This window comes from Parus major, chromosome 1 (assembly GCF_001522545.3).
Source record: "Parus major isolate Abel chromosome 1, Parus_major1.1, whole genome shotgun sequence".
Classification (NCBI taxonomy): Eukaryota; Metazoa; Chordata; class Aves; order Passeriformes; family Paridae; genus Parus; species Parus major.
The window spans coordinates 74,770,233-74,789,267 of NC_031768.1; the positions used below are offsets into that span (position 1 = coordinate 74,770,233).

The following is a 19,035-nucleotide window of genomic DNA, read 5'->3' on the forward strand; positions in this document are numbered from 1 at the left end:
AAGCACTTTCTTCCACCTGTGGCTGATCATTACATTACTGAGGTGATATGAAAACACAAAAAATAGATTTAGATGGTACAACACAAACAGTCTAGTATTACAGAACTTTAAATTGATGATTGCCCATTCTTCTACCCAACAGATCACTCACACACACCTTGACTCATTAGCAAGTGCAGACTAATAAAACTGATCCCAGGCAGGGTATGGTAGGAAGCAAGTTTAATACAAATGGAATCCTGATTTTTTTTATGAATCCTTTCATCAGTTCCCACTCCAAATAAAGCAGAGTGACCACTACATATATATTTAATGAATTATCAGTATAGTCCCTTTGAGTTTTTGCAGTTTTTTAGGATTTAAAGCCATAATTTCAAGAAGTTCCAAAAACCTCGTCTTAGAGATTTAAGGATGAAACTGATAACAAACTTCTCCATTTCTTGTATTTTTTTTAGCTGGCAACAGGAAGAAATTGGTGGAAGAGTGAACAATGGTATGACAGGGCTTCAGGCATAGAAGAAAAAAGAATATACTTTTGGCATTCCATAAGAAAAACAACCCCTATGAATGACCTAATTATGACAGAAGATAAGGTGTTTTCAACTGGTGTGGAGGAGTCGTCCTTCATTTATTCTCTTGTATACCCACAATTCTTGAGGACTTTTTTTTCTCCTCCAGAATAGGATCTAATATTGATTGATAAGATCATTATGGGGCTAATACTTTGTAAATGAATCAAATTACTACATCTCAATTAAAATGCTTCTGTTTAAGAGCTGCTCTGGTATTGCCAAACAAGAAAGTATTTTTTCCACGGTGTCTCTGTTTTTCAGAACTAGTAACATAAATTTTCTGGTACTCTTCAGAATGCAACAGTACACCAGTACTCATAGCTTCCAAACAGAGGATACTTTCTTTTATTCTGGTTTTCTTGCCTAGTGCATACAGAGGTTTTTCTTAAAAAACGAAATACTGTACAAGTCAATATAAATATTGTACTAAGAACTGGTAGATTCAAATACTGTTAGCAATAATAAACATGAAGTTCTCTCAATATATCCATAAATTCACCCTTCCAGAAATTCATTCTCTATTCAACTTCTTTAGAGATTAAGAGAAGACCACATTAAACTGTTAATTTTGCTTCGCATTTTGAACAATTTTATTTTGGTCTGAACTTGAAAGGCTTTTCATACCTGTTGTTTCCTATACAGAAAATGTATCTGTGCAAGAGCCAGTTAAATGTCAAAATGGAAAAATCATATCTGCATAGCAATTATTTTGTTAGTCTAATCTACTAAGTAATTCTGTTATACTATGCATGTTTAAAAATCATAACTATTTCAAGTGACTTTTCATTAAATGATAACAGATATCCTTCTCTAAGATCATACCTGCTTAAACAAACTGATAAGAACATTCATACAAACAGTACTTAAAAGTCACCAACTACTACCTTAGATAGTTTGCTTTAAATAAACATCTTGATGACATCAGGACTGGAACAGCAGTATCCTCAAGAATGCTGAACAAGAAGGTTGTTTTCAATGTAAAAAAATGTGCAATGAATTCCTCATTTGCTCTTAAATATTGATATAAAGTTGTGGTAATGCAGCACTCCTAAAAACAGTGTTAGGGCCGTGACCAGAAAAGTGATTCAAAAATGTGCGTGGCAGAGCTTGTTTTTTTTTTTCTTTTTTAGAATGTTTTCATGTAGCAGAAAGTTCCCTGCTAGCCTAATTTAATGCTTTCATTTTTCTAATTATGCTGAAACATCAGTTAAGAGCCTACCTGATGTTTTGGAGAATTTGCTGTGCTGGGATTGATATTCCGCAATGCCTAAGAGTAAAAATAAGATGGATAAAAATTACTTTAGCTGCATGGTTTACTATGCAGGCTGTCTTATAAACACCATCTTCTAGTATCAAGCCCCCGAGACAGGCCAGATGAGACAGGATAAGGGAGTTAAGAAACTGTGAAAATCATGACACAGTGAAACAAAACTCAGAGATTTACCAAGGATGCGTATTTGACAGATAAGCTTAATGACTCAGGGGAACAACATGAAGAGAATTGGTTGCCACCTGCTCCAAAGTTAGTCAGGTTCTCAATGACAACTGAGGCAAGAAGACAATTAGAAGGCCTACCTAGAAGCATGCTAGCATAGGGTAAAATGTCTGTTTGTGGATTAATTGCAAAGCAGGAACAGCAGAAGCCCAGGTGCTTAAGCAGAGAGAAAGTCCTGATGCCACCTTTGCAATATATTCTTACCTAGAGTACCATAAAAAGTAATGGCTGTAAAGATGACCCATCTAACACCAAGAGATCCTGAAGATTTCTACAAAACAGTCCTTGACTACAAAGGAATCAGATTCCAGGACAGAATACTGCAGGTGATGAAGAAAGAAAAAAGCTGTCTTTGAGGACTTTAAGATATTATCCTCTTCTGATACAAGGCCCATCACCCAAAGTGAAAAGGGAAAGATTTTAGAAGGTTTTCCTTAAAGAAAAGATTAGTGCTTTTTCTGGAAGTGTCAAAAACCCAAAGAAATATCTTAAGTATCTAGCATAGATGATAGTAACTCTTAAAACATTTAGATTGAACAATTGAAGCAGAAGGCTTAGACAAAAGGAGATCAAGCCCGAATTCCAATCCAGAGATTGCAAAGTCCAGCCCTACACTTCAGTATTTGCTACAGCCATATCCGTATAGTGGATAACACAGCCACATCCATATAGGAGAAAATACTGAAAGGCATAGCTTGCACCCTTATTATGAAGTTTGAAATTCTTCAGCATAAGAAAACCACTGGTTCAAAATGCAGCACAAGTTATTCAGTTGTTCCATGCTTACTCCACTGTTGAAAAGGTAAGATTTTGGCATCTCCTCAATGCATCTTATATAAACTTAAAAAATACTTTAAAATCCTACAGAGTGCAACATGTTCTAAAACTGAAGACTTTCCTCCACTTAAAAGGGAAAACTAAAGTAGCTGTGAGAAATAACTTTTTGCATGACTTGGAACTCAATGAATATGAACTATATTCTCAGGAGGAATATCCAATCACATCAACAGTCCATGTTGTCATCCTTATAGTTTGTAAAGCCTGCTCTTCAAGAGTTTTTTTAGAGGGAGGAAAGCAAAATCCTTGAGTCTAAAAAATCAGGTACTTTCACCACCAAGCTGATATAAACAAGAGAATGAATTCAGACCTATTTAGAATGCAAAGCTTTTTGTACAGTCACAGGTCTTTAAGGACCTGTGAAACAACAGGACTCACTGAAACAACAACTTAGAAAAATCAAAACATAACATACAGAAGAAATAGTGGAAGTAGGTGTCTAACCTGTGGCCTCACCTGCCGAAGCAGTTCTTGATGCTTCAGTCTCAGCCTTTCCTTCTCCATCTGTAGCTGCTGAAGTCTCATCTGTTGCTGTTGATTGGAGCTACTCCCTCCCATCACACCACCCTGGGGACTCTGAGGAGCCAGAGGAGGTGGCTGTTTGACTGGAGCACTTTGGCTGATTCGCTGATTCATGGCTAAGAAACCAAAACAATAAACATTTAAAAAATAAATTCAAACAAACACATGGAAGGAAAGTATTATCCATGAAAGGTATAAAAAAATCTACAAAATTACAAGGCATGACTGTAAGAAACATGCAGTTACATTGATGTTCGAAGTGTGAAATGTATGCTCATGGTGAGCAATCGATGGGTGTAAAATTAATGCAACAGTCTAATGGTTAAGACTACATACTTGTTCTAAAAGCTGCTGAAAACAGTTTAATGCACTAACTGGTAAAAAATTCAAGAGTGGTAGCAAAATATTTCAAGCTGAATTAGGAGAATCTCTCTTCTTTCTAATAAACTATTCTCACTGCAGACACAAATAATAAATAACTTGTTTTATTCATGTGAAATCTGAGGTTCATTTAACTTGAAAACACACAGAATGACAAAATGGATCATTTCTCTTTTACTGAAAACAATTAAAAGCTACACATTGTGGTGCAAGGTCATGCAACCAGCATTCACATCCTTGTCACATCAAGATTTTAGTGTCAGAGGCTTCATTTAGAGCTTCTTGACAGGCAAAATTAGAGTTGGTACAGAAATGGCAGATAAATTATAAAGCCATAAATACTGACATCAACATAGGAAACATTTTGCTAGTGCTTCATTTTCTTTAACCCCTCAGAACTATGCATTGTATTTTTCCTGGGGAGTGGAGAAGACAAAATGTAACCTTGTAAGCATAATGCACAATGAGAACCTCCCCTCTTCCCCTATAAAGGCAAGGCCTAAGACAATTTTATTTTATACAGTAATACATGACTGGGATGCACCTATTTGACAGGCCTGATTTCTCCCTCACATGACACCAATATGGTTAAAGTCAACACAGGCAGTAGAGTTCCTAGAATGAAAGAGAGAGTGGGAAAAGCTGACTGTATTACAAGGACACGGTTTCCAGGAGCTTTCAGTTTAGAATTAGCTCTCCATCTTGTTCTCTGAAACAGACTGAATCTGTTAACAGTCACAGTACTCTGCAGGTTGTATTTGCTGAAGCAGTGATGGGAGAATGGCAGGGATTTTTTTTTATTTTTTTTCTGGGAAGAGGGGATTATGGTTTACAGAAACCAAGGGAAAAAAAAAAGAGAGCTTCTTTTAGGATGACAGGGTGAAGTGGGGAAAAAAAACCCCATCTGTAGAATTAGTCTGAAATAATGTTTTCATCCTACAGAGGAATCCTGAAATACTAACATTTCTAACTACCATAAGAAAGGAGAACTCTCTCACAAAAAACAAATCTGTACCATTTTTTCACTGAAAAGCCCTTCAGTCTGCACTGTCTTTTGAGTGTTCAATTTAAGGTACAGTAGTGCTGTTCTTCTGTTCCAAGAAAGCCAACATATATTTATCACATAATACTAAACTAGTTAGAAACCAAACTGCAATCAACCCTTTCAACTAATCCACTGACCCAGCACAGACTTAACATTCTAATGGGCAGAACAGTCATTTTCATGAGTCCAAAACACATAAAATGTTGTCAAATAGCCTAAAGTGATTTGAAATAGTATTTCATGCAGTTACTTGTTAAAGAGCTTCATACATATGATTGCTAATATGATAAAACTTCCTGTAAGGTAAGTGAACCTGTGAAGTAGGAATAGAAACTGGACCCCAGTACCAAGCAGAGACTACTAGGGCTGAAATTCAGCTGTAACCTACAAGTCTCATCCTGACCCAGGATGTTAAAAATTAGTGGGAAAATGACATTCCTTTAGATCGAAACCTAAAAGCAAGCAGTTGATGTTACAAGACATCTAGCACCACTTCACCATCAGAACTGAACTTCAGGACAGAAGGTGACCAGAGTGAGCCAATTAACCAGATTTGCCACATTAGTTGTGATCTCTGGGCCAGCAACAGGAAGACTGGCCCCAAGACACTAGAAACTGGTAAGCAGAACTTCTAACAGCAGTCCTGTGGACAGCGAACACTTAACTACAAGCACCAGGAGCTCCAATGGACAATATCTGCTGGAAGCTTGACAGCAATTAGACAACTTTTGTATATCGAGGCTTTTTTTTTACAGTTTTAGACAAGCTAGACATGACAATGCTAGAATGGGGGACAGATCTCCTTTCTCTCCAAATCTGGAACCAGGACCATGCCTTTTGCTCCATATATCTTACTCTCTTTCACCTTATAAGCAGAAATGAAGGGATTAGTAGGGGACAACCAAAAACAGCCTTCTGCTTAGTTAATTCTGCAACCCTATCCAAAGTCTGTGCTACCCCTTAGAAGTTCCAGGATCCATACCCTGCTATTAAACAAGATGGAAAGTCAATTACAGTTTAAAGTCAAGAGGGAGAAAAATTAGAAAATTACAATCACCCGAAATGAGCACATCTAAGTTAAAAGCAAACTAGCTTGTAAAATTAAAGTATCCAAAGCTGAAAAATGTAAATATTCTTCTGCTTTTCTTCTGGTTAAAAAGGCTCCATTTATAGTCTAGTCCCCAGTTTTCCCATGAATCATGGTTTCAGTGTCCTACCTCAATGAAGTTCACAGGCAAGTCATGTTACAGATAACCTCATAAAAATTTAATGGTGTCTAACCTTAGTTAAACACCTCAGTGCAGTATCACTAACATTCCTTCAACATGTTATGAATTTGTTTTTCCTGCATGCACCATACAAGTATCACTTCTCCACAAATAGGCAGCTTTGCATTTCCTGCTCTGCCACTTTCTGCTCTTTTTATTTTATGTATGTGTGTCTTTCTGACAGCTGCTTGCATATTTCTGTTCTCTCTGACCACTGTTTGCTCCATTCTTCTCACCTACTGACTTTGCAATTTTAACTTTAAGAAAGAAATCATGTTTCTCTGATATTTTTCACTTTATTCCCTCATCCTAGATCCCCAAAATGTCCTCTAATGTTAATTTTCAAAGTCCTATTTCTAACTAAAAGAATATCTAAAGCAGGAGTATCACAAGATACAAAGACTTTGGTGTATACTTAAAATTCATCAATAACTATTAGGAGATAACTTAATGATATGATTTGGTAACTATTTGGAAACTGAATCTAAAATTCCAGTTTCTAAATTATAATTATTATTATTCACAAATTTTGGTTAAAATGAAAAGGATGTTTCTGAACATTTTATTTTTTCAAGAAAGAAAATGCAAAAGACTTCAAATAATAAGATTTTAACTGCCCATAGAACAGATCATAGAGATTTTTTTATATGAGCAAATTCTTTTTAACCATGAAATTAAGCTAAGTTAGGATATTAGAAGATGCTGCTAACTGAATTTTACTGACTTAATATATCCAAATGAAGAACCAGTGAAAAAACCACAAAAATAGTATTGATGATTTTCATACACCTTGGTGATTACACAAGTGTGTTATCTTTAAGGGAAACTCAAAGAAGAATGTAATTATCTATAATTTCCAACACAGTATTTCGTGAAAAGAGGGAGGGAAACACATCTTGTTTAAAGTGACAGGAAAAAAACAAAGTGTTTCAAAGTTTTTTGTTGTTGCTTTGGGGTTGATTTTTTTTTGCTTGCTTGTTTTGTGGGTGAGTTTTTATTATTTTTCTTTTTACATTCCTATTCCCCATTACTTACCAGGACATGACAGCAGAAATCTGCACTCTAAAGAAGATGCTTATCAGATAGAAGATTTTATTTTTTTTTCTATACCTCATGCATTTGTAATGATCAGCACATCATTGTAATGATCATGCACAGCTCTTTTCAAGCACTTCAAATTCAAAGGCGAAGAGCTTCATTTTATCTATCAGCTAGGACTTACCAGTTTCTAATGCATCCTGTTCCTTACCTTCCATGGCTATGGAAAGCATTTAAATAAGGGGCTCTGCACCCACACAGCAGAGGCTGCAAAGACCTCACAGGCAGAGCAGGAACAAACAAGTCTTTGTTTCTAGAAGAGGGGGGATTTGAGGGAGGAGGAGGAGCAGACAAGTTAAAAACCACGGGCAACTTAAGACAATAAAAAAGATGTTGTCCTAAAATATGGCTTCACAATCTGCAGTCAATTGCAATTGCTGCAATACGGTTTTGACAAAATTACTGGACTTCAAATGCCACTCATTAAATGTTCTACTGTCAACAGCAGAAATGTCTCTTCTATACTGTACCAGAAAATACCTGACAATTCCTGAAAAAGGTTTAGACTGTTGTCTACATTCACGAAAAAAAAAAAGAACAACCAAAACCCAGAAAACAAAATCGAGAGAGAAACAATTACCAGGCATTGATGCTAGAAAGAAAAAGCCAACAAATTTTTAACAACTCAAACTTAAGAGGCTAATTTCTCTCTCAAGATCCTCTGTCAGTTGAAAATCCCAAGTCCCAGGGCAGTGACAGTTTGCAGTAACACCTTTCCCCTATGCAGAATCACATGCAAAGACTGCACCCTTAATGATTAGTAGACACAGCTGAATGTTTGATGTTGTTTCTTTCTTACATATAATTTCACCCTTCAAAGGTAAACCTAATTTTAATGTGCAAATTTGAAGACATTATTTAGTTGAACAAACAACGAGAAAAAAGATCAGGATGTGATCATACTATAGCTGACTGTCCTTACTAATAAGAATCAATGTTTTCATTGGGGGAACTAAAAAAAAACAAACTTGTCCCGTTCAGCTTCACTTTGAAACTAGACAGCTATTGTGCATAATTTTTGGATATAGTCAGGTTTTTACCTGGTGCTAGTTTGCGACACTTCAGCAAAAGCAAAAATCCTCTTTGATTACATTTAAAAGAGCTATGAAGAAAAACAAAAATACCAGCAGGATTTAAAAGAGTCTCAGAAGTAATAAAAATACATTCCAAGGGGCTTTTTAAGAAAGGTTTGGTACAACAATTTGTTGTTTAATCAGAATGTAAGTCATGTTTCTGGATTGCACTTTTTAATATATTGCTACGTTACTCTAAGGAAAGCCCAATCACAGTTTTATAATGCTGGTCTTATAAAACAAACTAAAAAATAGCACAATAAAATATTCCATTGCTTTTAGTCTCTGGTTAATCTGACAGCCCTGGATCTTAGAGTATGGGGGAAACCACAAACAGACTGTTCGCTGTGACCATTTTGCTGCGTTACGTGTACAAACAAATCTTAGTGTCTTAGCAAACAGACATATTCAAAGACTCTTGAGCCGAACTTTTGGTTAAAGCAAGATATATCCAATGAAAAAACTATTACATAATCATGTCCAAACTACAGATTGGTTACTCTGCATTTATCAACTAGTTTCATTCAAACTGAATCAGTATTTCAATTTTTGTTTCACTACCACTACAGCACCTGCTGTTTGAAACAATATAAATTAAAGTTCCTTCTTCTTTGATAAATCTGCCATTGTTTTTGAAGACTCTCTGTATTGTCAAATGTAGATGTGCAATAGCTGGACTGACAGAAGCACTGTTAAGACTACAGCAAGTACAGCCAGACTCTTGAACTACTGGTAAGTAAACCAGAGTAAAATGCTGTGTCAGTTCTTTTCCTCTCATAGCAGTAAACAGCAGATTTTATAAAGCACTTTCACTCAATGTATGCCAGTTTCAGAAGAACTGAAATATTCTGGCTAGACAGAAAAGCAAACATAAATTATATTCCGCAGTAAAGCAAGTTAAATAAGTAGCTTTTAGGAACTTCTGCTCAGTGCACACACTAAAACAAAACTCTTTAAATAATGGGATCTTGCTAAAACACTCTTTAAACTCTTTACACAACACTTTTTCGCTTTTTAAAAATAAATCAATTTTAATTTTGGAAGGCTAAACAAGTTTTAAATTACTTGACTTACAGAATGCAACTGACTCTGTACGTATTAGTACTACAGAACTATATAAGACACACTGCATTGGACAGATTACGAGAAGAAATATGAACTTTTTCTAAATTTTAAATTTAAATTCTATGTATGCAACACTGAAGATTACAGTAAGTGCAGGAATCTGAGCTCACCAAAGCCCCATATGTCTGTCCACTGACTCTCTGGCAAAATGTATTTAATGAAAGCTAGTCCACATGTTAGACCAAAGTTTAATCAGTGAAGAGTCTACATAAGGCTATTAGCTGTGAACAGTTTCACTATTTAATCACCACATAATACTTCCTGGGTTAACTAATGAAAAGACAAGCTTATTCACAATTTCTTATAAAAATAATGTGATAACTTTTTAATTGTAGGTTTCCTTTAATTTATTTGAGTGGGACAAACCCTGTATATATGAATCTGCACATTTTCATCTTTCTTTTTAAATTTCTGTCATAAGCCCATTAGAAATGATTAAACAGAAATTCCAAAACCCAGTAAAACCTACTGTAAAAAAAAAAACAACAGTATACTGTCAAGAAACATATCTATATATAAGAAACTACCATCATGTTTCAACATGATTGAATTCAAAGACAAAAAACCTGATGTGTCTTTGAATTTAAGATCATATATGATTAGATATAGACTATATAATTACTGTGTGTATATATATTTAGATTGTAGATAATGAATCATGTTCAAAACCATCCACCTTCAACTTTTAACACAGTATGCTCATTAACAGGAAAGTGCAAACTGCTGTATTAGAAGGATATGGTGGAAAAAATGTCCCTGTTTGGAGTGCAATTTCCTTTCACTATCACAGCTGCTCAGCACAACACTGCAAGCATGCATGATTTTTACTGGCACCCAGACATCATTAGCAATAAATCTCCTTTGTCAAACAGGATTAAATTACTCTGAAAACAAAACAAACCCCAAACCATGCATAAACTTACATAAGCCTACTATCCTGATAAATTTTTAAGGAAAGTGTGGGTTTCTCTTTTTAATAGTCTAGAAATATTCTACCAAAAGTAGGTAACTGCATCCTGACACAATACTTGTGGAGAGATTTAGTGATTTCTTCACTGAGTTCAGTTAAGAGGTATAAATACAACCTGCTTTCAAACAAACCAAGACTTTCTGATATAATCATACACAACAAATAATTATTTATCATCATTACCATAAGGCAGCGCCTGCCTTTTACAAAAAGATGCTTACCAGTGAAATTTTATCTGTCTCTGCAGATTTGCAGAAGGCTTTGACAGAAGTCAGTGGTTCACTGAAAACTGATGCTGCTTCATCTGTACACATCTCTGACACACATATCAAATACAGAAGTCTTTACCGCATCCTAAGTGATCTCCTGAAACTGTTCTTCTGGAAAACCAGACAAGGAAGTGAAAAATCTAATAGCACTAGACCCTTTCAGATGAGTCAAATCCTCTTTTGTTTTACAGAGTATGTAAAGAGGATATGCCATTGCATTTGCAGATCAAAACCACTTGTGGCTCATGCTCTGCTTTTTGTGCAAGAAACTGAAGGCAGGTCTGGAACTTAAGAAATCTAAAATGCTACTACAATCAGACATAAGGTCTGGGCTTTTTTAATTTTTTTTAAACTAGACAAAGGCCAAGCCCCTATTTTCCCTATCTGGAGTTCCAGTTCTATCTTGTCCAAAAATCTGCATCTTGAAAGGCTCCTACAAACTAAATTGAAGGGACATATATTAAACAAAGTGCTAGACAGGTAAGGAATAAGAAAGCAACACTATGGAATACCTCCTTTTAATTTCTGATACTTACAAATTAGCAGATGCTGTGAAGCTTAAACTTTTAATTGAATTTCAAGCTTGTTGTGTGTTTGCTTGCTTTTTCTTTAAACAGAAATGATAAATATGTTTCAATGGAATGTACATTTTACTACACTGTTTCTGAACAAGCTCTCTTCACTTTTTCAAAGGTGCAATGTTTTTATACTACAAAAAATAAAAGGAAGCATAAAAACCTGATGTGCATTCTCTATAATCATACTGTCATCATCCATTTTATTTCATTTCCTAATTATGAAGTCAAGCAGCTACTGTGCAAAGAGGCCCTATGGCACTCTCCATAATGATATTAAACACTGTTTTGCCTTACCTTCCCCCTCATCCGAAATTAATTCGGCACTTCAAAGAACATTATTAACTTTATCTCTAAGTGGGAGTGATAAAGTCATGGGAGTGATAAAGTTGCGGTAGTGATTTCAACCTGAGGTCACATATTTTTCTTCATACCCCATTATCGCAGCTCCAACAATTGAAAAACCAGAAGGAAAGAGACTGGGAGTGTGCAACACTGGTATGACCACTAGCTACAAGCCTTTAAAATCCAAGTTTAGAATAAAATAACAAGGAAACGGAAACAATATCTTGTTTTACTCAAATCACTACAGACATTTCTCTGACTACTCTACTGGAGTAGGAAGGTCTCCACACCAAACTTAAACCAGCAGAGACTTGGAAATCAACTGCCAGTTTCCAGTATTTTCCCACTTCAACTTAATCTTTGAATTTAATATATTAAGCACCCTTAAAGGGCAAATTATTTAAGGTTGCATTTCAAAACCAAGTCCTATCATTGGCAAACAAATAAGAATTAAAATCTCTTTAATGGTATTGGATACAAAAGCCAATTTTTAGAAACTTTCAGCAAAAAAGCTGAGCAATTTTAAACTTCAACTGGTTCTAGGAAATTTGATTTTATAGGAAAAGCAGATGTTCTTCTATTTCACCAACTCCAGCCACTCAGAATATAGAGCTGACCTGCTTCCTATCCAGATGTTCTTTGAGTATCAAGAAAGTGCATTATGTTATCTGAAAGGCTTAAAAATCCAGTAGGATCTGTGAAGAATGACCAATGAACAACAGCAGAAAAGACAAAACAGTCCAAAGGACAGTCCAATTCCCTCAAAGAAAAAAAAAACCAACCTCTTTTAAGTAAAAAAACCAACCAAACAAACCAAAACCAAGGCAATTTGAAGCATCTTACTATGAGGCCTGCAAAGGCACTGAGAAGGTAGGACAGCATGTTTTTGCCAGATGCTTCACTAGACAAGAATCCTGCTGACACAGGCCTAAGGACCAAACCCCTCCCATCCCAACTCCTTTGATCCCAAGTCATCTTTTATGACTGCCTGTGCTTGGCGTAAGAAGACCCTCTATTCATACTTCGTTCTTTCCTAGATATAAAAGTCTGTGAATTGCCCTAAAACAAAACTGGTTTAAAGTCATATTTGTAGACTTGGAGCATAAAAGTCTAAAGCCACAGGACTTCACTGACACTTCAGTGGTGTAGCCAAAGACCTCTAACCCATTTCAAAGATGTTAGACTTCAGTCTTGGAACGAAGTTCTTACCTTCAACTTTGAGCACTCAGGTTTTAGACACAACCTACCCTGCAGCTATTCTGATAGAGGCTCCTTTCTGATGCATTATTTCTAAAAGCCTGCTCCAAGAAAGAATACATACTGACTACATTCTTTTATTTTCTTTTTAAAAGCATGAATGTTATACCAAAATGCCCCATTAAATACCAAGTCAACCCACCTAAAATATTTTTTTCCAACTGATTCTCTTTCCCCTCTCTCTTTTCTAGCCACAATAATGGAAAATTCCAAGCACTATTTAAAAAAAGAGCTGTATTCACACCTAGTAGAGAAAATAAAGTTGAATGCAAAGCTTCCATCTGATGAGGAACATACAGAGACATAAAGGCTGTCTCCCTGGAAGCTGGGAATTCAGAAGTAATAAGGGCAAGACTCTTCATACCTTCTGCTTCTGAATACTGGAACAGAGGAGTATGTTTGCACATACCATTCAATAGCTTTGTTTTCTTCAATGGTTCTTAAGATTGGTGAAAGTGGAAGAGGGAGAAATTAATTCCTCCTTCAATTTCAATCCCATTAGCATCACTGTAATAAACAAAAGCTTCAACAAGACAAAGATGAATTCATTTTGCTTCTGGACGTATTAGTAGTCAAAAGTATTTAAAACCAAGCCCTTTTATTAAAGCACAGTGATAGAAAAGGGTATGGTCATCCTCAGGGGAAAAATATCAACAGAAATTTCAACCTATATTAAGCATGGAAAGGTAAACTTCTGAGTCATTCACATGCTATTTAGGGTCACAGCACATATTTGTTGAGGATCTCCACATGGTAAATAAATGCAAGGCTCAGTAATTTAACTCTGTCAAACAGATTTTTTTTTTCTTCTTGACTGCAGTGACTTAAGGAGGTCACAAGTAAGAAAGCAACAGGAATAGAATTTTCTTGGCTCAAATGATAAAAACATAAACCACAATACAATGAAAATGTAGGTTTTCAAGGAAAACTCCTTCAAGCTCAACAGCAGCTAGCAGCTTGTCTCTATTTACCGTCACTCTAGATCAGAAGAGCCCACATACTTTTTTTCCTTTCCTGCCCCTTTCAGTTACACTTGAGCTCTTTGACTGAAAAGGTCTGGAACAGATTAAAAGTCCGACCACAAAATAAAGAGCTTTGGCATGTACTCAAGTCTGTCTGGGATACACATACACAGTGGGCCCAAAAAGGGAAGCTATGCAGCAAGAAACCCTTAATCAGTCTTTTGGACATTTCTAACTTCTTTCAGTTTAACTGCAAAGCCTTAACATTTGATGGAGTTTCAGTATGCACAAGACAAGTAGCTTTTGCCCTTAGAGCTGGACCACTCTATTTACGGGAATACAAAATAGTTGTGAAAAGTAAGATTCATGTCACTCACAACCTCTGTCCATTAAGGCATTTTCCACACCCCTTTTTAATTCCAGCTCATCTTTGGAAACTATAAAGTAATGCATGTAAAGAAAAACAGATATCCTGCAAGATTACCTGAGTAAATGTAATTGCAAAAGGCAACAATGATTTTCAAAATGACTGCTTCCTTTCCAGCCTTATTCACATACTAAATAATTGTCAAGTTGCAAATTACCCACACACTCCTCTTGCAACATGCAAACAGGTCTGTAGCTCTGGCTGGTGTTAAAGCCAGCGTGGACATTTGCCAAAGCTGACACCCCACCTTTGGGCTCAAGTTGCATAGTGGTTCAACCTGTCTACAAACTGGTGAGCAGTTTATAAACAAAGTGTGACAATCTGTGTTCCGTAGGAGTAAATGGATGTTTTAAGTAAGCACTCAAGCCTACAAACCAAAAATGCAGAATTTCTAACAGACATTTCAGAAAACAAAGCAGAACAGTGACTGTTGAGTTTTGCAGCTCTGTATTTATATGGCATTCATGGAGTTAATGCCTCTCCCAAAAGGGGCCCACAGTTGTTGTTAGGTCAACCCCTGTAAAGCTTCAAAGGTTTTGCATCCCCTCAGCCTGACCTACTCAGCGATCTGCACACTGTTTTCATTTAGCTGCATTGAGTCCAAGAGCAAAGCCTGAAAACCACAATGATCTCTTCTTTTTTTTTTTTTTCACTCCTACTGTTTTTCCATGGCTTTGGAAAAATAACTATAATCCAAAGGAGATGAAAATAGTAAGTTATTGGGAAAACAAATCAAGGGCAAGCTAATAAGGTTGACACACACAGGTCATAGCTTTACAAAAAACCAGAAATTGTAATGCCATAATAAATATATCACTTGGACAATCTATGAAAGTAGTTAAAGTCTTCACATTGTATGTGACTTCTATTCATAGTCATGAGTGCCAATATTTTATAGAAGAGTTTACAGTTCTGCTCTTTATACAGATCAAACAACATTAGTGAAAAAATTATATAAAAGTTCTTTTTTGTTGAATTTCTCCATCTAGACTTTGTGATTGTTACGTTACTATTTCTATTTCCAATATTACATAATCTTTACCCCACAAAAAGGTTATTAATGTAGGAGCAACAAAACTAGTAATTCCTCATCATATTGTTTAAAACAGAAAGTTTTGTCATGATAATCACTGTGACAAGCTGGAATTATAAGCTGGTATATGTTTCAAGTGTATTTAAACAGCATAAACTATTATTTGACAATGCCCTCTTAAAATAGCCCAAAGGAAAGTAAATACTTGTTTAGGAATTGAAAGATTCTTCTGCAGTAAAGTTTTGATAATTTAAAGGGACAAGTGAGCTTGAGTGAAACTGTCTCAATAATTTCTGAATGCAACCACTTTGGGGAACTGTATGGATCATATGGCAAAATACCAACCCGTAGCATTAGAAACTTGGGTAACATACAGTCCTGAAGGATATAAGCTAATAGATTTTGTCTTAAAAAATAATAATAATAATTTAAATAAGGCCTCTATAACTCAAAATATATTTTAATTGTACTATGAAAGGTTTTCAAAATATGCCTGCAAAATTAAAGCTGAGTGAACTGAAGCAAATCAAGAATTCTGAATTGAGATGAACTTTTACCAAAGCGTGGGTCAAGCCTTGGGTCTAGCCAAGATGTGGTCTTGTTCTTATGGTTTATGTAGTAAATTTCTCCATCCTGGGTCATAGCTTGTTCCCATCCATCGGGGAGTGGGCCTGAAATATAGAAGGAAGGAGTTGATGGCGGGCTCTTGTTTGCTTCCAGCTGAAATTGATCTAAAAAAAATTTTAACATTTTACATATATAACAGTACATGAAACAGAAGAGTTTCAAGCTCATTTCTGGGATTAAGGGCAAAGAAGTGCTGGGTGGGAAACCAAGGAACAGGAAACATTTCTATTATTTTTATTTAGGATTTGGACTTTAATTTTCAAACTTATCTGCATTCTTTCAATATGCTTTTGACATATAATTTTCCTATAGCATTCTAGTATAAAACCAGCAATAAATCAAGCCTGCCAGAATGAAACCAGCATGAGCAACAGGAAAAAGACACATAGAATAATTCCGCCTCTCAGAGGAAAGTTCATCTAGTGATTAAGACACAGCAGCAGCAACAAACTAACACTGAGGAGATCCTGAAATGTTCCTGTCTTTCACAAACAATTAAAAAAAGACGTAACAAAACTCATTTCCCTCTAACCTCATACTCTAACTTTTGGTGAAGCATTCAAGGCTTAAGCAGACAAAAATGCAAACCTGAAGAACAAGGCAGGCAAACAAGCAATGACAAAGCAAAGGCAAGAAAACACCATAAGCAGCCACAAAGAAACAGTGCTATGAACAACAGTGCAACGCCTCTAAAAGCAGCAAGGCACACAGAGGAAAAACTATTTCTAGAAAATGGTCAAAGGAACATAATGATGTTGTGGAGTCCACAGCTGATGTCTGAACACAGAACCTGAGGAGTGGTTCCCATCAGCAGCTTTCAAGAAACTACCTTTCATTCCTATACAGTTCTTAAACCCCTCATTCCCATCTCTATACGATCATTCACCCATCTATTCACTATATATCATTCACCCGTACTTTGCTTAGACTGAAAACTATTTAAAAAAGTTATATTTATCTCATCTTATCTGCCAGGTGCTTTACAAATACATGGGTTTTGAATTTTTATACTCACATTGGCATGGACTTAAAAAGGTCTAAATTAGGTACAGGAAGATCACCCCTGTAGTTTAGATTTAAGTGCAACCCACAAATTATACAAAATATTTACTACACATGTTAAGGATGTAAAAGAAATTAGAACAAAACCTGCTGTAGCATCAAGCCATTACATTTCAAGTTCTTCTACTCTTCCTCAGCGTAATACAGTAATACAACAGCAGAAGCCATCTGGCTGTTAGGCTTGGACTAACAGATTATTCTGTGTAATGTAAGATACACTAAGTATACACAAACATCAGTATTTCACACACAATATTCAGATATACCCAAATATATGCATCTATCTGATAAATGTCTACAATATCAGTCTTTAAACTACATTTGCTCTTGACTGTAACTTTGTCCCAAAGTCATGCTCCTGCTGAAGAATTCACTCTAAAGCTGGGAGGAGAGGTGGGGAGGATAGATTTGTTTGCTTAAACTCAAAAGATGTTCTTGGAGAAATGTCAAAATGAGTAAAAAAATAATTCAGTTGCATTCCAGTAATATCCCAAGGCATAACCAGGACAGGAATTTCTTACCGTGGTCTTTGAAGATCCCTTGCAAACTACATTTCTAATTTAAACTTTCATTTTGGCTCAGAAAACAAAGCCCTTCTCTAACAATTTCACTACTTCATCATTAGAGCTGCAGATTTTCAAGTAAGGAAAAACAGTGAACACTAGACATTTTCTTACCACTTCTAATGCTCATAAGCTTTAAATGTTGCCTAGAAATAATGAGTACCTCAGCTTTTATCAGAAGCTAGTGAACAGAACAGGCAAGAAAAGAGTGACAATACTGCAAATAATTCTTAAACCCTAACATATTCACTGTACAAAAGGATTTTGATGGAGAAATGAAAGCTCCAGTACAAATAACGCTGTATTTTGTTACCATACCCAAAGACCAGCCAGCTAATCAGTGATTTGTTTTTTTATAAAACTGGGGCACAGGAGCACAGACACATGCCCCCCATCATCCATGTGTAGAAGCCAATGAAGAATCAAACCCACTCCTTTACTGCTGAGCCAACACACTAGCATAGTGCAGGCAGACCTTCTCACTACCATTCTCCTCAGAGTGCTGTTAAGACACACAGCCCTTGGAAAAACACATCAAGAAATCCTTTGTGAACTGCAAAGCCAGAAAAACCTCCTTTGACTTTAGGGAACAAAACCAGCCATGGGGTGTCAGTCCTGCTGAACACTGAAGTCTGTACTGGTCCAGCATGTTCCTTTGTAGCAAGTAAGAACAAAATGCCTTTGAAGAAGGCTACCAGGACCTGATCACTTCATCCATCTGGTGGAATAATGCTACCTATGAGATTCAGAGATCTGATGAGTACTAGCTTGCTACTTGAGACAAACCTGGGCAAGGTTCTCTTTCTAAATAAAATGTACTGCTGTGGAACAGGACAGAAAGGTCCATCTGCTCACCTGGCTGTCACAGCAGCAAGCCTTCCTTGCCAAGTGCCATAAATGACTGCAAAAGCAGAGCTTTTATCTCTAGAAACTTTTGGCATTAATAACGTAGCTTTCTTCCTTGGACAACAAACTGCTCACATGTTTCTGCTGCCATCCTTACATACGGAAAACACAGTTCAAAAATTGAAATTATTGCCTTCTGTAAATCCTGTTTGGTTTTGTGAGTAATTGTGAAACTAGATGACGGGTCTGATTTTCTAAATGGTCACTTGACAAACTCTGTATTAGAGGCAAGTATCAGAGGAAAAAACTAAACCCATGCTGAGGAACAGGAGACACATTCACCCAGAGCACCTAGGAAAACTCCTTAGCAATTATATGCCCATTTTCCTCCAAAAGGCTCAACAGGAACAGAATTTTCAGCATTAGCTTTTGTGACCTAGGTTACCTAGATCCTATATTGCTGCTATTCAGACCTTCTCACTAAAATTTCCATAGTTACTGTTGCTTATGTCGTACAGAAAATACTGGATCTAATCAAAAGTCCATTTAGTCCAAGGATCTAGCCTGGGGAGATGGACAGATCTTGTTGGTTGCTGAAAGTAGTCCATTTAGTGACTGTCACACTCTATAAACTTTTAAATAAAGCACCAAATACATATAGAGACCTAAAAGGTATAGAGGCT

At 36.2% G+C, this 19,035-nt stretch overlaps 1 protein-coding gene across 8 annotated transcripts in view; it reads right to left on the bottom strand.

The window, feature by feature from the left end:
* The window catches only part of YAP1 (Yes1 associated transcriptional regulator), an 85,436-nt gene that overhangs the window by 11,901 nt on the left and 54,500 nt on the right, over positions 1–19,035 (bottom strand). Inside the window, exons 4-6 of one of the 8 annotated variants that reach the window (XM_015639317.3) lie at positions 15,812–15,925; positions 3,349–3,542; positions 1,792–1,839 (exon numbers count right to left, since the gene is read on the bottom strand). In XM_015639317.3, coding sequence (XP_015494803.1) covers positions 1,792–1,839; positions 3,349–3,542; positions 15,812–15,925 — 356 coding nt within the window. The remainder of the gene's footprint in view (positions 1–1,791; positions 1,840–3,348; positions 3,543–15,811; positions 15,926–19,035) is intronic. The other 7 variants (XM_015639327.3, XM_015639363.3, XM_015639354.3 and 4 more) reach the window with 7 other exon arrangements.